The 23512-nt window shown below is 45.3% G+C and overlaps 2 protein-coding genes across 4 annotated transcripts in view; one reads left to right on the top strand and one right to left on the bottom strand.

Annotated features, from left to right (window-relative positions):
* Positions 1-23512, top strand: part of LOC119452473 (sodium- and chloride-dependent glycine transporter 2) — a 143076-nt gene that overhangs the window by 26112 nt on the left and 93452 nt on the right. The window lies entirely within an intron of this gene.
* Positions 24-23512, bottom strand: part of LOC119453549 (2-Hydroxyacid oxidase 1-like) — a 99063-nt gene continuing 75574 nt past the window's right edge. For 2 of the 3 annotated variants that reach the window (XM_049668237.1, XM_037715602.2), the window contains exons 4-10: positions 14556-14656; positions 10604-10761; positions 8993-9141; positions 5658-5749; positions 4233-4391; positions 3579-3648; positions 24-238 (exon numbers count right to left, since the gene is read on the bottom strand). In XM_049668237.1, coding sequence (XP_049524194.1) covers positions 171-238; positions 3579-3648; positions 4233-4391; positions 5658-5749; positions 8993-9141; positions 10604-10761; positions 14556-14656 — 797 coding nt within the window. In that variant the 3' untranslated portion in view covers positions 24-170. The remainder of the gene's footprint in view (positions 239-3578; positions 3649-4232; positions 4392-5657; positions 5750-8992; positions 9142-10603; positions 10762-14555; positions 14657-23512) is intronic. The other variant, XM_049668238.1, reaches the window with a different exon arrangement.

Below are 23512 nucleotides of genomic sequence, written 5' to 3'. Positions count from 1 at the left end.
GCAAATCAAAACAGAAAGGCACAGTGCACGTTTGATCTTGCCTTTTATTTTGTTATTTCCATCAGTCATCACGCGTTACGCCTCGAAGACATGTGGCAGGTGAGGAATATAACGAGAACCATTGTAGTTGGTGTGCCTGGACTGTCGTGGAGTGGGGCATGCGATGTTCATCACAGATTAGCTAACCGTTCACGGCGAACTACCATGCTCGGGTGAAGTTCATTCACAGAACGGCAACCTAGAAGCACCGAGAAGATATTCAGTGTTGAGCATGACGAGTGCTGTTAACCGAATGTTCTAGCACATCAAGACTGCGACTGGTATTTTGCTATATACCTCTGCAAGAACACAAATAATCGGTGCTCATCAGAACACAAATAAGAACACAAATAATCGGTGCTCAGTTTGTGCGGTCTCAAACGCTCAACAGACAATGAAGTTTGAACAGGTGACCTTGATGGTACAACCGCACTCGTATGGAGCTAAAGGTGATATAGGGATCGGCGAAGAGTGGAGCAGGGAGATCGGTGTTTCTGTTATTTCTTTGATACGCGTATTTCGTCACTAGGCCACTGGTGCAGCAAAGCATTCCGGTAGTTGAAGTTCTTAGCGTTCTCAAGGATAGGTATGGCAAAATTGCACCCACTTTTTAAAGCGAAGCTTGCCTTGCCTTTTCGCCTCACTTTTCGCTTCATGTCTGGTACCGGCCTGCCATTTTGCACGATTGGCCGGTACCAGACATGTGCAAAACGAGGCGCCCCGAAACGGAAGGCGACGCAAGTAAGCGCGGATGTCATCTTCAACACCAACATGCCGTCGTCAGTTCATCGGCTTCGTGTCATTGTGGTCATTTCTTCGTTGCATTGTTGTCATTCTTCCGCTGTGTTCGCTCTGTCGTCGTCACTGCACTGTCATATCATCGTCATCATGCCGCCCTTGTGCAGCCGTCATCGTCGTCACTGCTCATTCGTAATACAGCCACCATCATACAGTCATCGTCATCCTGCATTCGACTGTCGTCAATGCAGTCGTCTCACGCACTTTTAGAATTGGTTTAAGAAAAGCTTTCACTGGTGTTTGCGAAGAACCCTGTTTTTGTTTAGCGACAATGCTTAAGTATACAGCACAGGAACTGGTTGGAACCATTTTTTCACTGTGAACCATCTCGCTCGGCATCAACTTGCAGCACTCGATCTAGCGCACCCCACATTGAATGACAGTGATGATCATGTGCGTCTCATGAAGGAAAGACGATGGCAGAGCACGACAACATGATGATGACTGTACGATGGCGATGCCATGACAACCATTAAATGATATCACGGAATCGTGACGACGGTGTGAAGGCAGTGTGACGACGACCCAACGATGGTGAGGCGGTGACGATATAATAACGCAGTGACGATCGCAGAGGGGAGACGGCCGGTCGATGACGACGACATTAGAACGAAGAAATGATTGCAATGGCATGAAATGGCCACGGCAGAATGACGACCACGGCATTATCATGATGGCGTGCTGGTGCTGGACATTACATCCGCGCTTACCTGCATCACCTGCCGCCCTGGGCCGCCTCGATTTCACTCTCTCTGGTGCCTGTTCGCAATATGACCGCTAACGGCAAATCGTGCAAGACTGCAGTCTACAACCACGACCGAAAAGTGGGAGGGAGGGAGGGAGGGAGGGAGGGAGGGAGGGAGGGAGGGAGGGAGGGAGGGAGGGAGGGAGGGAGGGTGAGGCAAAAAAATTGCTTTAACAGAGCATTACACCATAGCATACAAAATGTCAATAACACAAAAATGGTCAACATGATGTGACCGTGTGTGAACGTTACGTCTGGCAAAAAGCACTACACACAAGGAACAAATGAAGTCACTATGCACAAGAAAATTAAGCAAGGTTTTCACAGCTTCCCTTTGTTTATAGGCACAGGACTGGGTCCCGTGCGAATTCTTTAAAGATAACATACACTTATCTAGGAGGTCAAAATGATAACGAATGGTCTACCGGTGACTGTCAATTTTTGTGAATTGAATGAGTTAATGTTCTGCATAAGCGTTGGGGCTGCCACAATATACGCAATCTGAAGACTGCCCGTCACGTATCCGACATAAAAAGCGGGGTGTGTGCACCAGTTTCAGACGCAGACGACGTATTGAGCCTGTTCTATCTTGCGGTTTGCTGAAAAGCTCAAGAAATAGTCTATTTTGGGCAAGAGAGGCGATTTTGTCGTTTTATCGAAACACGTCGTCTGTGACAATTTTCGTCTTATAGTCCCTCAAGGGCTACTTTGTTGTCGGCTGCAGCGAACAGTGTTGGCGTACATTTATTCAAAGTATGCGTCACAAAAGTCATACTGTCAGCTACTTCCCCATTCCCTCGGTACAGGGTAGCCAACCGCACGTTATTCTGGTTAACCTCTCTGCCTTCTGTCTTCCTCTTTCCTTCCTTTCTTCAATACTCATTATTCCAATAATGCTTGGGTTTCACTGCAAACGAACCTTATGGTCGGAACAACAGGCGAGGTGCAATAATTTTTATTGATTTAGTTGCAAAGCTTGTCAACATGACAATAACATTCCATTAGTGCCTTCAAAGTTGCTTAGGAGTCAGAGTGGTTCATCTATTTTGACTGTGCACACGTTCGGCCGCAGTTATCGTTGCGTGTCTACTACCAAAGAGTTGTGCTGTTGTGAATGATGTTTTGTGAAACAGATGGTCTCTTTTGTTTAATTTATATGACAAGATGTAAAACGCTGCCTTACATCTCTCGTTGATGCATTTGCGAAGACAATGCCATTGTTCTCCTGTGTTCGCTTGCAGGAGCGTCAGACATATTACCTCCAATGGATGACTTGAGGACACATTTTCTATACGAAGAGCTTGCAGCATCGCCAGAAGTCGTTATGCTCCCAAGAGGATGATTTTTGCTTGTGTGATTCTGGGTGAATGTCATTATAATAATCCTCCTGCCTCACTACGCAACCACACAAGAATGTCCCACTCTATTTTGTTCTCCTCCTATTTCGCCCCAACGGTACCTGCTCGAAAAACTACAGCATTTCCTACGCGTCATTTGCTTATATCACACCTACGCTTCAATAGCTTTGATTGCCAAGTTAACCTTTCCTTGATATTCATACTGTAACTCGTGTGTAACTGCTTCACATGTAACACTCTGCCCGCGTTGATTGTGTACAAAGTAAATTGCTGTCAAGAACGCGGCAATCCTGCCCCGTTTTATCCTCCTCTACACTCCCCCATTGGTCCTACCACCGCGTTTTCTACATTTTGTACCAAACCCAGTCGTCGCCTATCCGGCGGGCACTGACGTTTTTTTTTTTTTTTTTTTTCTTTTTTGCGGGGGAGGGGGGGGGAGGGGGCTGTAAACTTATTCGCAAGCATCGCTGACAAGAAAAAGACTCTCTGTTCACCGTAATATCTTATATGACAGATTTCGCAACAATCGATGTGAGCTTGTAAAAGTGTTTTCATCAAAAAACATTAATTTTATGCATCTGCCTTATATATCTCCTAATACACAAGAGGCAACAACGTGAGTGTACACGCTTTCTTACCCATAAGCGCCATGGCGCGGTCCGTCTCTGTTCTTAAAATTTCAAGAACCTTGAAGGCACCCTGCTCGCCCTGTTGAAATAATCATAAAAAGTTGTACTCAGGGTGTAATGTCTGAATTTTTCAATAACACGGCAGACAATACTAGTCTTTCCACATTAGGCAATTACTCTTAACCAAATGTTTATAATGAATATTTTATTATCCTTTTCTCCATCTTCCCTTTCCCAATCATAGCCACTCTCATCGACTTGTCCTTACTCACCACCGCCTACATTTCCTTGCTATTATAAACATCTTGACCTAAAATCTCGAAGATCAGAAACTACGTTCACGTATTAACATTTCGGAGTCCGTCATAAAACTTATGGTGGGTAAAATTCGTCCGGAGCCCCCCCACTACCGACTCCCCAACTCGTCCATTAACAAACTGTGTCATTCGGCTGTTACCCCACAAGCTTTATTCTCACGTCGCTTTTGAATGTTCTCAATCTCCATACTGATACGGGGACTTATCAGCGATGATGCTGCCTTTGACCACTCATCAATAGCCTATTTCTGAAGTGTTAGTTGCCCTATAGACAAGAACAAAACCAATGACACTCAACAATTCTGTACATATTCACCAGAGAAGGAGGGCGACATGATCCACTCACATTGTAAGCTAGGCCGTAGAGTACAGGTCTTCCAACGAACACTGCGCGCGCCCCTAGAGCGAGCGCCTTGATTATGTCGGTGCCGAGGCGGACGCCTCCGTCCAGATACACCTGGCAGCGGTGCCCAACGGCGCGGACAATATCAGGGAGCACGTCAATCTGAAACGCAATGCGTTGTTTTGTAAACGCTTTCCCTGCTTAGAGAGAGATTATGCGAGTCACACGGTTGGCTTACAAAGCTGTCCCGAAAAATACGTAATCGAAGCACCTACAGTCGAAGCGAGATATATCGAATCTGAAGGAGATCGCAAAAAAAAAAAAGTTCGATATATAGGTAATTCGATATATACTATAAAAATGATAAACAAAAATTTTCTGAACGATTTTGCTGCTGTTCGTTATACACAATAATTTGTTATACGTGAGTTCGATATATCCGGCTTCGACTGTGTTTCTTTTTACGTGTACCGCTTTTTCCTTTCCTATATTCGCTACAGGTGTATTGAGTCAGTGCCCCATGGATAACACAAGCTGCGGTGGCCGGGGCCCAGTCAATGAGGACATTCTGAAGTGCCCGAAGGGCTTTACCTCACGTGTGACTGATTTCATTTTCTAAAAGATTTCTGGCTATTGTTCGCCACAGGCGTGCTGCAGCTGCAGTAGCTCTGCATCTTCTAAAGCCTCGGTACATCTGTATTGGAGGGAGCACGTGCTTTGCTTCCGTGTTCATAAGTGTCGCGCTGCTTGCATTAATACAAATCATCTTGCATACAAATCCTCTGTCTGCGAATTCGCTGCAGAGAGCGAAAATACTGGTATGTATGGGTGTGTGACTGTAGAAGTCAATATGTCATGTAGCATTATATCATTTATATAGCATACGGATTCTCTCACACAGGGTATTACCTAAAAATCAAATACAGGTGCTTCGGATTTTCACTATTACACTTCTTTGATTTATATGCATATATTTTGCTTTTGTAAGGTGCTCTAACCTATAATTTTATTTACTTGTTTATTTTCCTGCAGATGAAGGTTTCGAATCTGTAAAAATACGATGCACCACCTGATTTCGATACAATAACCCTGCGTTACAAGCTTTCTTAGACAAATTTAGATGTTTCATCTGCTGCCTCTTTGGTCAAAAAGCGCGAAGTGCTTATACCAATGAATAGAATCGCATGTGTAAAATTGATTGATTGATGGATCAATTGATCAATTAGTCTATTGACTGACTGACTGATTGATTGATTGATTGATTGATTGATTGATTGATTGATTGATTGATTGATTGATTGATTGATTGATTGATTGATTGATTGCGAAGACTTCCAGAGTTAATGCCTCCCATTGTGCTGGGGTTGCTTCAGCAAGATTCAAATCATGCAGTGAAATGAAAACTTCTTTTGAATCAAGACAACTTACGGTTGCCGGAACACAGTCAAGTTGGCGTCCTCCATGATTAGAAACGATGATGGCCGAGGCACCGTGTTCAACGGCTTGAATGGCCGCTTCAACTGTGCAGTGACACGAAGAATTCAGACGTATCGTTGTACTTACAATCCAAATAAATTTATGACCAACACAAACGAGAAACGTTAACCAGCTGGCACATGTTTTGGGAACCCAAACAGCGCTAAGCACCTAACGCAGAACAATAAGCCACATGACGCGGCGCTGACTGCCAATTGACACGTTTATTTCGGGTAAAGTGGCTTACCTAAACATTAGAAGGGAATGAAAAAAAACATGGACAGATAAGAGTAAATCACTTTAATTAAGAGGCACAAAAAAGACTGCATTAATCGCAAAGGTAAGCGAATTCCCTATAACAAAGCCGAACGTAAGGAATGGTGACACGCGACGACCCACTGCGATGCATAGCAAACGGACCAAAGCTATCCCGCGGACGTTGCTCGCTATAAGGCCGCATTATCGGTGCACTGCGAAACTTTGCAAAACTGGCGCAACTGCAAGAGTGGCTAGCTATATTAGCGCCTGTTTCTGCTTGAGCGCATTCGTGCGCTCTCGCAGGCCGTCGTTTACAACAACGCCCTGTTTTCCCGATGTATACGAGAAGGACCGCGCAAAAAGTGAAACTACGCACACCACACTTGTCTTGCGTGGACCACATTGCCGAATGTGACTGCTGCCACTGCCTTTAGATGGCATACTGGTGTTATTAACTATTCGGCAGAGTGATCCAAGTTTGTTCTTGACAGCTAACACTACCGTAACACTACAGCATGATACGCTCCATGACAGTGTCATCGGTTTGACGCGAGGGTTTACGTACTGCCTATTTTGCACAACTCCCGCCACTTTTCCATCCTGATGACGCTTGTAAAAAAAAAGCTGCGGAAGCCATCTCACGACGACTGTTGACGGTGATGCGTTGAACATTGAATCAATACAGCAACACAACATCTTGCCGCCATCGAACCGAGTTATGTATGAGGCGAATACTGCAGCTGGATTCCTCTTCCGTGCTTCCCTGAGAGCACTCAGTGCCATCTCGCGCCGTCGCCATGAAGCCTGCGCGTGGCCTCAGAAATGCACGGCGTGACGGGGCTTGCGAACACTGAGACACGCGTCATGCAGCAACCGGGATCCACTCTCGCGCTTCTTTTTGGACACGCAGCGCCATCTACTGGCCCTGCAGAGAAGTCCGCGCACGGCCTCCAAGACAAGACGCGTGGCGTGCCGGTGCCGGCCACCACTGAGAGTTGTTCCCTCGCTTGCCGTGCACTCGGTGGCGCATACACAGTGACCGAAGTTGGCGAGAGGTTCCTTGAAGAGCGACACATAACCAGTGCATTCATGGCACAGCTCGCTAAAGCGTTGGTGTGAAAGGCGTTCATTGTGACGCAGGCGTTCATTGTGGTTCGCGCATTGTGGCGCATTGTGGCGCATTGTCACCTTGGGCATTTGTGGCACAGACTGTTACTGCTTCGAGTTGCTTGAGGTTGTCCTTGGGGAACCCTTGCGATGTGTGTTCGATTCCGCTCAGCATCGGAGAAATGTCAAGTATATTTTTCATCATTAGAGAGGGGCACATTCCCACAAAGCTACGCAAACTTTATATTGTAACGAGCTCCTGCAACAGAGTGCACAAACAGCGCGAATAACAATGAAGACAGGGGGCACTGAAGGAAGGCTACGTTCGGCTGGCCGCATCTGTACCACAAGTGAAGGAACAAGCAAGCAAGTAAACCGGTCTGGGAAAACGCCATCCATCCCGTTTGATCTGCCTTATATCTTTGAAGTAAGCGCTTCGCCCGTAACGTTTGGTGGAGCTGCGCTAGATACCTCCCACGGCCTACGACAGAGCCGTTATTACAAGTCCTTTGTAGAAGCTGCCGTCTCGCCGGACTTGCATTATCTCCCACCATCATAATTAGAGAAGAAGATGCGCCCAGTACTGGGCCGCCCGGACCTGCCTCGATCCAGCGCTATCGAGAGCTCGTGATAATATTTAGTACAAATACGGGGAACCTTAAGCGCAATGTCTAGCGAAGCTTTATTGTTTCTCTTCTAAGCATGAGCTTTACAAAAATTTATTGAAGCCTGGTTTCTTTATCGGTATTTTCTTTCGTTATATGAGGTTCGGCAGGTGTTCTCGGCGAACTACACAAGGTTTTTTTTGTTTATGTTTGGCAGAAGTAAGAGACACGTAATGGGTAAAGTGCCTCCAAAGTTAAAAGTGGGTGGATTAATTGCTGCTCTGCGATAAATAACTAATGCAGGTGCTCCAGAGCGTTATGAACATTTTACGTGTGCGAAAAATTTCGCCCAAATGACGCCCTCGTCAAATTGAGCGAATATTGGAAGACGGCTAAGGCAAAACTGTGCGGGAAGGCAAATGTGTGTGGACGAAATACTGCTATAGCAAAACACTTCCTTAAGTAAGCGCTCGAAAGTGTCATACGCTTGTTATTATGCTATACTTTCCAATGTCCCGAGATAACCTTGTTTTTGTTAGTTGAATATGGAAGTCGTGTTAAGTGCAACGTCCGACGAAATGTTAAACTTCCTGGCTAGATTAGAAGCGTTGCAAACAATTACTAAAGCCTCATTTTTCTCTCTCTTCTTCCGTTATAAGAGGTGCGTAGTAGGTTTCCCAGGTGGCCTTTGTGAAATAAAAATACATTTTGTTTTATTTATTAAATATTAGCGGCATGTTATGAGTAATGTATAGACGACCGTTAAACTGAGTTGACAAATTACGGTCCCAGCTTAAAATTACGTACGCAAGCTATCTGCACCATGCTAAGTGTGTTTTACTAACAATGCATAATTCAACCTGCTGTCCAGGGCACAGGGTACTATAAACGCCACCGAAATGACATTAATAATGAGGAGGGGGGGGGGGGTTATGGCCAACGTTCTCGCAACGTAACGTGTGTGTGGATGAATTACTGCCTGTATAAAATACCTCAACAAGTTCTCGAAAACTTTATATCCGGGCAAGTTTCGTAACGTAGAAGTCATAAAAAGGTAACGTCATAAATTCTGAGATTTTTTATAGGAAACAAAAAATTCTTATTGCAGCTGCGCAAAAAAAAGGCAAGTTTCGCTGGAAATTGGGTTTTGATTCTGCAAGGTCGCAAGGTCTGCTGTCATTTTTTTCTCGATAATGCGATAATTTTTTGTTAGACGTTAACATAAATATGCAATTTTATTGTTTACAGTCGTGTTTCTACGTTTTCGTTGTTTTCCTCAGCGATAGATTGCGCTCACTTGCAGCCCTTGCCACCTACCAGTAAGAATTCCTTTGACGACAAGGGGTAGCTTAGTGATGCTCTTAAGCCAGGCAACGTCGGCCCACGTGGTCTCCGGATTCATGATCTCGGTCGACACAAATCTTCCGCCAGAGTTCGCGACGTCCTCTTCTCTAAAGTTGGCGCACCTGTGGCAACAGGCAAATAGACGAGAAAGAAAAGACGCTGCGTGAGAATCAAAATGTTTTGATGGCGTAAAAAGGAGAAAAATGTCGGCCTGGGCGCAACTACGCTCGAAAATCCGAACCACCACCACGGTCTAGCAACTCATTCAGTTCATTCCAGGCTGCCATGTGTAGACCACGGAAAGTAAAGACACCAGAAGAACAGCGTGAATATTATGTCGCTGTGAAGTAATAAAGGGTGTGGCTAAGTACATTTCACTTGTCACTCTAATAGTTCTCGCATATAGTTCAAGAAAGGAACACAATTGCTTCTCAAATGATGCAAGCCTCGGAATGGGTCATGTACAATGGTGCGTGAAAAGAGGAAGTACACGCGCGCAAGTAGATGACACAGCGTAATTGCTGAAGCATAAGACTGCGATGATGAACGGACATAAACGAGGCAAGATAACACGTATCGTTAACAAGGCAAAGTCGCTCTGTGGAAGCTGTGAAGCCAGTACGGATTTCCTTCGTAGCCTAATGCTACAGTCGGGTGGATAGCGATTGTTTTTCTTTCGGCAATCCTCCTGCACTTTGCAGAATTTCGCAGAACTGTTTTGCTATATTCGGTGTCCCTGTGCTTCCAGTTGTCATTACTTCGCCCTCCTGCTGCGGTCTGCTTGCCTCCCGGTTAGCTCAGATGGCAGAGCGGCCACGCCGATTAGGCGTTAGTCCCGTGTGCAACCTTCGGACCAGGACGACTTTTACAGCGAAGCTGTATACCTCTACCAGCCAAGGAAATTTTCGTGTCTTAGCCTAGCAAGAAACGCCAGACTAACAGCTGAATACAAACAGCATATCTCCTTTGAAATCAGGCATAAAGCATAGAGCTCAGCACTCGTTTTCCAAAGAAAACCCACAATACAAGCATCAAAACCCCATGATGGATGATAAGGCGCGTGTGAAGAATGGGAACACCTTTCGACGCGTTCCGGTAAATATTAGGTTTGCAGCTGCTTTAAAAGTGGTTGACGTCATTCAAAACCCTCGTAAAACCAGTGTCTCAGGTTTCACTATTTATAGAGCCACGTGTGTGGATTCAACTTACGACACAATGGGTAATCGTTGTGGCTGTCGTTTACAGCGTTCCTTCGCCCGCGGGTGTTTCCCGGTAAATATTACGGTTGCGAAAGCTACTCCGACTGGAAAAGTACCCAACAAAATAGAAATCACGTAGTGACGTCACCACGGTCTAGCAACTCATTCAGTTCATTCCAGGCTTCCATGGGTAAATGTAAAGACACCGGAAGAACAGCGTGAATATATATAATGTTGTGAAGAAATAAAGGGTGTGGTTAAGTACATTTCCCTTGTCACTCTAATAGTTCTCGCATATTATAGAAGTATCATGTAATGCTCCTTGCCGAGTATATAAGGGGAATACCACATAAAATTAATTCGATGAACAACGTTACTTGATTACCTGAGCTCCTTTGAGTAATCGTTGAGGAAGTTGCCGAACGTCGCGGTGTTAGAGCCACCCACCGGTATGTCTGCAGTGTACACAATGGCGCTGTAGCCAGCGCGTTCTGCCCGCGCTACAAGTCGCTGCGTTATCGCTCGCTCCCGGAGAATGCAGAGCTGCAGAAATGGTCAAGAGGAGTAAGACTGAGTAACACTTTTCTGACAACCGCTTCTACGACTGCGTTCACGTGGAAAGGTTAGCAAGTAATATGTATTGACATGGTAGCGAAATGTCGGCAAAATGGTTTGCCTGATCCACAAGGCCTCGATGGTGGCTATCGCACTTCCCAAAAGGCCTACCCTTGTTATCCTGTAGCTCTAAAATATTCACCAACGTGTAAAGCACAAACGTACTCGTGTAAACCGCATTCCACATTACTGAATTGACGCAAAGATCTAATTATTTATTACTTCCTACAATAATGTGGACAATGGATCCAAGCAGAAGAAGGTTGTACCAAAATACATTCAATATAAAACAGCAACAAATTAAACAATGTTATTTAAGAGCGCTGAAGTTCGGTGTAATGAATTCCACAATGTACAGTACAACGCCTTTATAACGAAGTTCTCGGGACCTTCGAAATCATTTGTTATGCAGGTCACTAAGTTGTAAGGTCCCGCACCATAACGCTCATAATAAAGAAAGATATACCTACGACCCTAAATCGACCCAAAAACAAAAAAAATTTGTGTAACATGAATGCAAGAGGGATTTAGTGAAATAAGCTGCAAAACATTTATGCGCACCCTGTCTGACCGAAAGTGCGACTGCAGACGACCTTCTTGCACCGAGATTCACAGCAATCTCCGCGGCGAAACGCAGAAGCTACGCAAACTAAGCTAAAGCGGCAGATTGTCGAATGCCGCTGTCGCCTCTCTCGCCGTCAAAATGCTTGATTCGTTTACATCATCATCTTCATCACTGTTGCCTTCGCTGACATTCGCATAGCTACCGTCCTATAGATTGCTATGAAGGCGTCATCGATCATGAATTATCAGTTATGATTGAACCATTCTTTCCTCATCAACTGCGACAGATTCTTCTGCCCTCCCGCTCGCCAATTCGTTACAATGTGCAGCGTTCGAGATACCGATTCCTGGAGCAGTGCAGCAGGACGACTGATGTCGGCGCGATCGTCAAATGCGTCGCTAGCGCTGCCCCAAGCGCTAGGAAGCCTTCGAACGCACACGCGTTCAAGTGCTGCTGACGGCGTAGGCGTGAAATTGTTGTGCCTGGCTGTCCTTCGGGCTAAAGGATGCCTCACCGACACCCGTGCAGCTGTGGAGTGCTGTTCACGCTTCGTCGTTTCTCGAGGCCGAGGAGCATCACCGTCCCCTGGGACTGATGGACGCGCAATTAGACCCAGGCTGCAATGAGAAATCGGCCTCGCGCGTTGCTAGAACGGCAACGACGCTCTTGGTGTGTTTCCGTGAAGCACCAGCACCCGTCCGGACTATGACGGGGCTCGGCGGTAGCTTCCGCGAAGGCCAGTCTCCTGATTGATAAGCTGACCGTCATGGAGAGCTCACTAATTCTTCCAAGGTGCTAGCGTCAAGCATTTCCGTGGGAACACCTTCGACGTTTGGTTCCCAAGGTGCCACCCGTTGCCTGGTATGCCGGGGCGATCTAGCAACATTGGAGGCGGAGCCATATGGTGGGCGGGATTTGGCGAACGGTTGACGACTGTGAAAGGCCGAGAAGAACCACAGTGAAATCCCTCAACGAGTGAAAGGGGGAAGTGAACTGATAAAAAGCAAAGCGTCAGTGTTGTGCGGAAGCTCGGAGATGTGAACGACACAACATCGAAAGACGTTAGCATGTGGACGGCTCCAAGAATCATGGAGCCCTTCGTGTAAAATATCATGAACAGTTTTATTATAAAACCCTTTTCTGATCTCTTGGATCATCTCTCTGGGCTTGCCCTTCTCCCGGTACTTGGCAAGGCACCATCCATGGAACCTTCGTGGCCGCTCGGACCCCTCGGACCTCGCAACAATATCAGGGATTCCTAAGGAAGTTAACGCTTGCGCAGAGCACACCTTGATGGCGTTTTCAGAGGGCAGTTGTGGCACCGCTACGTATCGTTCGTTGTAAAGCAACAAATCAGCGGTCAAGGCGCCTGAATTCATTCGTTGTGCAGGCAAATTCGTAGTTGCGGTCTTCATTAAAGAGGCATTCATAGTACGTATGAGAAATAGGAATACGGCTGGAACCTAGTAGTAGTAGTAGCAGTAGTAGTAGTAGTAGTAAACACTTTATTTAGGTCCTGAGAAACTAGGCAGGGGGGCCTAGTCAAACATTCGTTATACAGGTCATTTCGCTCTAGAGACGTTCGTCTGTAATCGTTCGCGGGGAGAATGAATAACTGAATAAGCTAGTTCTGGCAAGCACAGGTTTCATGTGATGGCTATGTTAGTGGCGCGATGCTCAAGCGGTGTATTTGACTATGTAATCCCGTGGCTGAATTCAAAGCTTGTCCAAATACGAGCAAGAAATTCAAGTTATTTCGAGTTTCGCGAAATACGAGGATATTCCAGTTCGTTAGTATGCAGCATGGCCGTGGATGAGTCGTGTCGATTGCAACATTTGATACTATAGCGCACTGCTATCTGGTGACTTTTTCTTAAATATTTGTCACGGTAAATGGGTCCCAAATAACACCACCGTGCTCAAAGGAACGTCTGAAATTGTTTTATATGTCATCAGCTTTCGTCGAAGAAGAGGGAGCCGCCTAATTTCTGTTCTAAATCTAGTTTGTTTACGGGCAATATAACATATATTATTCGTGTGTCTCCATCAACTTAGAGGAACGGTAAGAATTTCTTTGCCCCGATGCAGTGTAGCAGGCCAAATATAGCGCAATCTCAAAATCAACTGAGATTGCTAGCGCGTACGCGATAGCGTCTTGTACACATAGATTAGCCTGATTTAGGAGGCTAAATGAGGCCAATCTCGGTGTTTTCTTTCTCTTTTTTTTTCGTCTATGAAATTATTTCCTCGCGCTTGTTTTCTAGGCTGTCGTGTTTTTACCGTCGTCTGAGGAGGAGGATGGAAAGGCCGGATGTCGATCGGACGCGCATCTGATTTGCAACCTGCTCTTCCTCTCACTTTCCAGCTCACGGTTTAAAAGATAAATAAAAGTGTATTTTGAACTAGCTATAGGAAGAAAGATCTCTCCTCGCCCTCAGGTGGGCGGCTTCCTCATTCCAGGAATCCATGGGCTCTCGCTGCCTCCCCGGCCCGGTCCGCCAATTTTCGCGGGGCATCCAGCCCTGGGCAAGACAGCGTGACCTCCCACAGTTCTTCCGTGTACTCTTCTGTCTTGTCTGAATCGGCTGTTGCTTCATCTGCCATCTTCGGTTTTTGCGGGTGTCCCGCGAGCCACGAGCACTCCATTACCATGTGGCGCAGGGTGCCCGGGACTTTGCCAAACTTGCAGAGGTACGGTAATTGCGTTAGGGATATCCCATGCAATAGTGCGCCATTAACATAGGAGTTCGTTTGCAGCCCAGAAAAAAAAGCGTCTACAATCGAGGTTCCACTTTTGTTCATATCTAGTTTGACAATCCTACCCCTTCACTCAAGTAGACGAGAACCACCTCTAGGCGATGCCGCATGGCGTCCTACCGCAAGCTGTGGCGACAGCTGACCACCATCGTTAGATTGCACTGCTGCGCTCAAGGCTGTAGGTTCGATCGAGGTCGCGGCGGCCACATTAAGCCAAGTTAGGGTGCTGAGTATGCGCATTAGGGCGGCCGCTATTTCTTAAGTATGCCTAATGTCGCATGCGTTCGCTCCCTCCGAAGCTTTCTTATACGATTTCTAAAGCCTCTGGGATGGCATGCACAGCCACCCTTGTCGCTCACTGCTTGCACGCGCGAGCAATGAAGTGTTGTTCTCGACAAACCTGCAACCAAAGGATGGCGTTGGGCGCGGCCTCCCTGACGTCTTCCATCGAAGTGGTGCTCACGATGCTGACAATCATCACCGTCCGTGATGCTTCCGCAGCTGCAAACGTACAACGAAACCATCAGAAGAAGCTGGATGACGCACACCGCTATCGATACGGAGGCATCATCGTTGTTCCTCTAGTGGCGAGGCACGTGGAAGGGCACTCAAACGTGCAAATTAACGGAGTAACGTGAGCCTAAAGAGAGTTTAGTGGCGATTAAGTGCGAGCTAAATGCAAAAATACACTCGTCTACATGAGCAAGTTAACATTCGAGCAAGTTAAGGCAACCTCGGGCGTTCAAAATTAATTGAGAACCCTTAATTACCGTGGCTGGCCTACCCACAGTGTTGCTTTGGTATGCTAAACACCACGAATAAACCGATAAATTGCTGGGAGTGTTCAATACTGACGGCATTCATGGGGCTCAGTTTCTCAAAGCAAGGCAGGTGTTATGAAATACGATGTACAGGAAGAAAGCAGATGCAATATTACCACGTTCATCGGCATTTTGAAGCTATTCCGTTCATTTTTCCATTCTCTTTACATTCGCCATTTAATGGCACGAACCAAGGCCCGCGATATCGTGAGGATTGGCTGCCCGGTTGTATACGGATGATATGCGAAAAATTGCGTTAGATTCCTTACAAAAAATGTCCTTCAGATTATGTATTGACCGTTCTTAACGTAATACTGAAGTGCGTTGTTTTCGGTACTATCAGACATGCCTAATTCCCCACGAGTAACTCCTGCAGTTGCACTGAAGAAGAAAAAGAACAAGAAGAAAGAGGAAAGTTGTAGGAATAGGAGTTGCCGAGCACAGAAAGCAAAGGGAGGTAAGGAAAGAACACTGCGAGATTACTGCGCATAAAAAAACATTTAAAAGATTCTCTTGGTATCCATTCTGTAACTCTAATAGTCCACCGGTTAACCATCCTACGCATTACGTGACCTGCCCATCTCCATGTTTTCCTCTTAATGTCAACTAGAACATCGGCTATCGCCGTTTGCTGTCTGATCCACACCACTCTATTCCTGTCTCCTAACGTTAGGGCTAACATTTTTCGTTCCATCGCTTTTTGTGCGGTCCTTAACTTGTTCTCGAGCTTTTTTGTTAACCACCAAGTTCCTGCCCCATATGTTAACACCGGTAGAATGCAATGAGTGTACACTTTTCTTTTCAACGACAACGACAGCGCCCAGTCAGGATTTGGTAATGCCTGCCGTATGCCCTCCAACCAAATTTTATTCTTCTGTAAATTTCCTTTTCATGATCAGGGTCCCCTGTGAGAAATTGACCAAGATAAATGTACTCCTTTACAGACTCTGGATGCTGACTGGTGATCCTGAATTTGTGTTCCCTCGCCAGGCTATTGAGCATTATCTTTGTCTTCTACATAATAATCTTCAACCCCACTCTTACAATTTCTTGGTTAAGGTCCTCAATCATTTTCTGTAATTCGTCTCCATTGTTGCTGAATAGGACAATGTCATCTGCAAACCGAAGGTTCCTGAGATATTCGCCGTTGATCCTCACTCCTAACCCTTCCCAGTCTAAGAGCTTGAATACTTCTTCTAAGCATGCAGTGATTAGCATTGGACAGACGGTGTCTCCTTGCCTGACCGCTTTCTTCATAGGTATCTTTCTACGTTTCTTGTGGAGAACCAAGGTAGCTGTGGAATCCTTGTAGATATTTCCTAAGATATTCACGTATGCCTCCTCTACTCCTTGATTTTGCAATGCCTCTATGACTGCTGGTATCTCTACTGAATCAAATCCTTTTTCATAATCTATGAAAGCCATATAGAGAGGTTAATTGCACTCCGCAGATTTCTCTATTACCTGTTTGATGACATGGGTATGATCCATCGTAGAATATCCCTTCCTGAAGCCAGCCTGTTCTCTTGGTTGACTGAAGTCAAGTACTGCCCCGATTCTATCGGAAATTAACTTGGTGAATATTTTATACAATACTGAAAGCAAGCTAATGGGTCTATAATTCTTCAGTTCTTTAACGTCTCCCTTCTTATGGATTAGTATAATGCTGGCGTTCTTCCAGCTCTCTGGTACACTTGAAGTCGCGAGACATTGCGTATAAAGAGCCACAAGCTTTTCAAGCACGATATCTCCTCCATCTTTGAATAAATCGACTGTTATTCCATCTTCTCCAGCAGCTTTTCCCCTGGTCATGTCTTTCAAGGCCCTTCTAACTTCATCGCTAGTAATAGAAGGAGCCTCTATATCCTGTTCATCACTACTTCGGATGGAAGTAGCTTGGCTGCTGTGGAGCGTCGAAAGGAGGAGGATTCGAACTTGCGGCCTTCAGATTAGAAGCCGGGTGTTATGCCACCACAGCATACAGCATAGTAATTTGTGTCTTTCGCAGAACCCAACATGATGATGATGATGATCCTCAGTACAAATGGCACATACCAACCCTGGGGGATCGGCCAAGAATTGGGAGGTTTGGAGAAAATGAATTGAATGAAAAAAATTAGAAAAAGATAGAAAGAAAGAAAAAAAAGAAGATGAATTCTGCCCGGTGTTCTAAATAATTATTATGATCGACTATTATAGGAAGGCAGTCGATTCGAATCAATGATAAAGTTTTGCATAGCATTGCAAACATTCTGGTTGCTGTACCCCAATGTGAAAGCTCCAAACGAAAGCAAGACGGGAGAGTTCATACTGAGGCCAAGTTTGTTTAAAGGGTCCTCAGGCACCCTTTTCCTTACTGAGGAGAATCGTCGGCAAGCGAGGAGAAAGTGATCAATCGTTTCTGGTTTGCCGCACTGTCTACACAAAGGAGATGCCGTCATACTAGCCCTGTGTGTATAGAAATGTAGTTTTGGGATGCGGCAACATATCCTCGTTAGTGTAATCTCTAATTTTCGTGTTGGACAGAATTTACGACTCCAAGGGAATAGTAGATGGTGGTAGCCAGAAGGCGAAGCCATATTAGAATTATATATCTCATTCATCATTGTTAATCTCCTAAACATAGTGGCAGTGATATAGGTGGCTGGGGGAACGGCAGGTACTAAAGGACCACCCAGGGAAGCCTTTGCTAATGAATCTGCACACTCATTCAAAGGCAAACCTTTGTGCCCGGGCACCCAAATTAAGCGAAGCAAACGCAAATGAGACGGAGCTAACAGATATAACTCTTGCAAAATTTTTGAGTCACTACGCGTTGTAAGCGATGCAAAAGTAATCCCAATACATAAGACAGGTGACAAGCAGCAAATTGGAAATTATCGTCCCATATCTTTGACCTGTGTTTGCTGCAAACTACTCGAACATATAATATCCAAATCCATATACACTTACTTTGAACATAACAAAATCTTCTTTCCAAATCAACACGGGTTTAGGAAACGCCTTTCTACTACCACGCAGCTAATGGAAACCATAAACGACTTTTCTAGTGCTTTGAACAACAAAAGACAACTTGATGCGATTTGCCTAGACTTCTCTAAAGCCTTTGACAGGGTCGTTCACTCTCTGTTAATCAGGAAATTGGCACAAATGGGAATTGATCTCAATTTGTTAGAATGGATCCTCGCATATCTGTCCGGTAGAACGCAGTATGTTGAAATAAATGGCACAAGATCGAGCACCTTAGCTGTGAGCTCAGGCGTGCCGCAGGGGTCTGTTTTAGGTCCTGTTTTATTTTTGGCATACATTAATGATATCAGTTCTGGTATTAGTGAAGACATCACCGTTCGTTTGTACGCAGATGACTGTTTACTTTACCGGGAAATTAACGAAGTTAATGATCAAAAATCGCTGAGTGACGCTCTTGCTGCCATTGAAATATGGTGTGAAAAGTGGAAAATGAAGATAAACGAGCAAAAAACAGTTGTCTTCAGGGTATCAAACAAGATAAAGAATGTCCTGGATCACAAATACTTTGTGAACTCCCGAGTACTCGCTACAGTTGATACACTGAAATATCTAGGGATAACTATCAGCAAGAACCTAAGCTGGAAAACACACATCACAAGTATCACGAGCACTGCCGAAAAAAAGCTTTGGTTTCTGCGCAGAAAGTTGAAGCTTGCGCCTCAATCAGTCAAATTAACCGCTTTTCTAACCTATGTGAGGCCAACGTGAGAGTACGCAAGCACTATATGGGATCCGTTCCAAGTGGGTCTAATAAACGAACTCGAAAGGGTACAAAGAAAGGCTGCACGGTTTATTTTGTCCAAATATTCCTCCGCCGACTCGGTAACAGAGATGTTAAATCAGCTTCAACTAGATGTTAAATCAGCCTCTATCACAGCGGCGTCTAGTGGCAAGACTAAAATTCCTATTTTTGCTTTCTAAACACCATTTTAACATCGATATTTCAGATTACTTAGCTCCCGCAAAAAAGCGAACTCTTAGGAAACAACATGACTCGACGTTTGTTTTGCCACAGCTACATATCGACACATATGCAAATTCATTCCTACCCCGAACCATAAAAGACTGGAACGCACTGCCATCATCCGTTATTCAGTGCACCTCAGTTGAAACCTTCGAAAAATGTTTAATGACATCATTACAAACCTGAATGATTGTTTGCCTTCATTCTTGTACATAATACACATGCTTCTTTTCCCCTTTTTTGTGTTAACTGCTACCATATACCATGTATGGTTTGTTTTATGAATTAGAGTTTTCTTATGAATTGGAGGCTACAAAATTTATTGCCGAAGTGCTAGACTCCTGTACAAATTGTCATTCTACGTGTTATTTCATTTATTTATTTTTTTACCACGGACACTTCGTTGACGTACGGCTGTTGTAATACCCAGCTTCTATTTTGATAACTGCTGTTCAAATTATGTGTTTACCCGTTTTCTATGACTGACACATTATTGATGTATTTTACCGCTGTAACACCCAGTTTGTATCTTTGGTAACCTTTTGTTGTAACACCGAAATTCTCTTTGTGATGCCTTAAAACCCACCCTGTAACGGCCTTATGGCCAACAGTATCGTAAATAAAAAAAACATAGAGAGAGTGAGTCGGTGATAACAGCAACTGATGAATAAGAGGGGTTGAACTTCCGCAATGCTAAAACCACAGCTAATAATTCTGCTGTGTAGATAGTAAAATCTGGAAGTCTAATCGAATAGGACCAATCTAGCGAATGCGAAAAAATTCCTACACCTGCCTTTTTCGTTGTTCTGTGATGCATCTGTAGCTATTATAGCGTTGGTCTGAATATGACACAAGTGATCATCCTGCAAGGCATGGAGAATTCGTGAAGATAAAAGTTTTGCATTATTTGGGTAGATGTTAACAAAAATAATTTCTAGAGAGACGGTAGGAGACATTGCAGGACTTATCTTATAGAGTTTAACATTCAATGGCTCGAGTATTGCCTGCGCAAAAACCAACTGTGGCGTGGGGAAACGGGGCTAGTGGACATTACAAAATAAAGTGAGCTGACTTATAAACACTGTCTGGTGTCTTTTGAAAGGTGATTCGTGCAGTCGCAGAAAGGCTTGGACAGTTAGTAGTCTGAATCTAGCCATTAACGATGGCACTCGCGCTTCCAGGTGAAGCACAGTGTTGGATACGAATTTGGGGAGGCCAAGGCAGAGTCGGAGTGCATTCCGTTCTATTAAAGCAAAGGGACGAATTTTGTACGCGGCACTTCCAGAGAACAGAACACACCCAAATTCTAATACTGGCCTGACAGACATGCTGAATATCATTAGTAGTGTGTCTCTTCGCATGCCAGACCTATTGTTGCTCAGCCGTCGTAATATTCCGTGAGCACGGCCCCCTTTTTTAGCAATATACTCAATATGCGGTAGCCAATTGTGTTTATTGTCATAGATCACCCCGAGGTACTTGGTTTGTTCAACTTGGGGGATTAATATGTTCTGATAACAGAGAGTTAGATACACTGGACTCCTTAGAGGAAAGACCAGCACAGCACTCTCGTTAACGTAGAGAGACAGGCGAATTCCTTCTAGCCATTGTTCAAGTGTGTTAAGATAAGCCTGCAATTTTCTGAAAAGAGACTGAATGTCGTCTGCAGAAGCAAAAAATGCAATATCATCTGCGTAAACAAATGTGTTTACATCAGCATGACAAGGTATACCACTTAGTAATATATTGAAAAATAGGGGAGACAGAATGGCCCCTTGAGGTACACCCCTGGTCTGTGTAAATCTTGTAGAGGCGATACCATTCCTAACACAGAAAAATTCTCTCCCACTGAAGAAGTGGGCTGTCCATTTCATAAAGTAATCGGGGAGATCTAGTGCATTCATTCTATCCGACAATATTGAATGTTCGACACTATCATATGCTTCGGCGATATCTAGCGTGACCAGTGCAGCACATCGCCCGTGGCGCCGTACAATATGAATTCGACTCTCTATGTCTGCGTGCGCACACCAGATGGACATGTCTGGTCTAAAACCAATTTGGAAAGGGCTCAGCAGTTCTCTGGTGTTCACGAACTTCGTGATTAGGAGTTATTATCCTTTCGATTAGCTTAACAAGGTTTGACGTTAATGAAATAGACCGAATGTTCTCCAGTGTATATACGCTGCCTTGATTTTTGAGTAATAACATTACTTTAGCGAGTTTCCATTGCAATGGTATCCAAGCTTTTTCAATAGAATGATTAACCAGAGCGAATAAGACATCAGGATACTCCTTATACAAAATTCTTATCATTGCGGTGGTAACCCCATCTGGACCTGGGGCAGCAGTGGGCAAACTTACAACCACTGAGGCCAACTCCGGTAACGACACCTCTTCTGAGGAACCTTTCTGAAGAAACGCTTTCCTCTTCAGCTTTCCTCGCGCGCAGGCGCACGTAAACATGTGCGACCAGTAAACGCGCCCACGAAATGCGCGGATTTATATATTTTGATTACCCGACTTGTTGCGTAAATTCCACAGCCTTGCACGCTAAGTATGAAACAGATTATAGAACGCAGCTGCGTTGCCTCGTTGCGTATGAGCCATGTTTTGAGGTCACAACAGCAGCTGCGCAGCATCGATGGAGTTGAGCAGCACCTCAGGCGAACACGTGAGGGCGCGTTGCTTGCTATCATTTGCAATTATCAAATTCAAGTGGCAAAGTGTTCTCGCGACGTCAGAGGCACTGCCGAAAAAAAAGAGAAAGGATAAAAAATGAGCCGAGAAAGCAAAAGCTTCCACAGGGAATAAAACTCAGGACCGCAGCGTGGCAAGTAGACATCACTCTAACGCCACTGCTGAAGATTGCCAAGCGGATTCTCTAATTGGTATATTAAACTCTACCTCAAAACTAGTAGGGCACTGCGCCGCATGGCAACCGCGTGGACTGTCGGATCTGTGCCTCCTAGGGGAAGTTGGGTACCCGAAACAAACGGCGCAGAAAGCGAAAGCAAGCTTGCCTCTCTAAATCCCTATAACACTGGCTGTGTTTAAAGATACATTGCATTGCAAAGATCTTAGTTCGGGCCATGCTTGAGCCAGATGAGAACTTGCACCTGAACACTGCCTCATAGGCTTCGCTGTATATAGATTTCAATAGGGCACGATGGATCTGGGCATTTTTTGTTGATTTTAGCGTTTCCAAGGCTCAATCTTGTGCGCTTCACATACATTCTACTTTACCCTCTTGTACGAGGGTTGTCCGTAAAATAAGGTTCCCAAGGAGCTGCAGTCGTGAGGAACGCTGTTACGCGGTTGACACTGGCGTGCAGCTTGGTTCCCCCTATCCTAGTCCCCGTCCCGGCGAGCGGTCTCTGACGCTCAGTCTTGGCGTGCAGCCGTTAAAGATGGAGCTCCCACTCGCTTCTCCCGCCAGGTGCGAATTACGCTCTGTGATTCGTTTTATGCGCAAAAAAGACTGCGCCGGTGGACATTCATTCCCAACTGTGTGAAGTGTGAGTTTACGGAGAAAAGTGTACTAGCGTACAACACGAGCGCAAATGGTGCAGAGAATTCAAAGACAGACGTATAGACATCCATGACGAACAGCGTTCAGGGCGGCCATCGGTTTCGGACGAAACGATTGCGAAAGTGGAAGAACCAATGCTGAAAGATCGAAAGATGATGGTTCGGGAGCTCTGCGAGATGATCCCTGATGTAAGCAAGACCTGGCATTGACAAAATTTTGACAGACCATTTAGGGTATGCCAAGGTTTGTGCAAGGTGGGTCTCCAGAACGCTTACGGAAGACCATAAACGGTAACGTGTTGAAGCGGCCCGCGAATTTTTTCAGGCCTACGAAACCGATGGCGAGGAATTCTTGGACTATTTTCACTGCATGGGGACGAGACCTGGGTCCACTACACGACACCGGAAACGAAAATACAATCCCGTCAGTGGAAACATTCAGAATCACCGAAGCCGCGGAAGTTCAAACAAACATTGTCTGCCGGCAAAGTGATGGCGAGCGTCTTTTGGGGCCGGAAGAGGTGATTGTTGTGCGAATTCATGCCTGCCGGTACAACAACCAATGCGCACCGCTACTGCGAGACGTTGAAGAACCTTCGCCACGCGATTCAAAACAAGAGCAGAGGCATGCTCACGAAGGGAGTGCGTTTCCATCAGGACAACGCTCGTCCGCACATCGCCCGTGTAACAAACAATCTCATCAACAAATTTGGACGGGATACTGTCACACAACCACCAGACAGCCCAGACATAGCCCCAAGTCGGTACCATCTCTTCCCTGAATTGAAAAAAAAAACACCTGGGTGGGACGCATTTCAGAACCGGAGAGAAGCTGAAAGAAGAGGTTTTAAGGTACCTTGATGGCGCGGCAGGAGAGTTCTACGATTCAGGTATAGAGAAGATGGCACACCGCATGCAAAAATGCGTTCATCTCAACTGACTCCAATGCCTTGGCTCTCAACAAGATCTGCGCCCAATCTCAAAACACCCTACGCCTTCTGAAACACATCT

The sequence above is a fragment of the Dermacentor silvarum genome, chromosome 5, assembly GCF_013339745.2.
Source record: "Dermacentor silvarum isolate Dsil-2018 chromosome 5, BIME_Dsil_1.4, whole genome shotgun sequence".
NCBI lineage: Eukaryota > Metazoa > Arthropoda > Arachnida > Ixodida > Ixodidae > Dermacentor > Dermacentor silvarum.
Note: the sequence above shows the minus strand (reverse complement) of the source record. Positions and strands in the feature narration are given on the sequence as shown.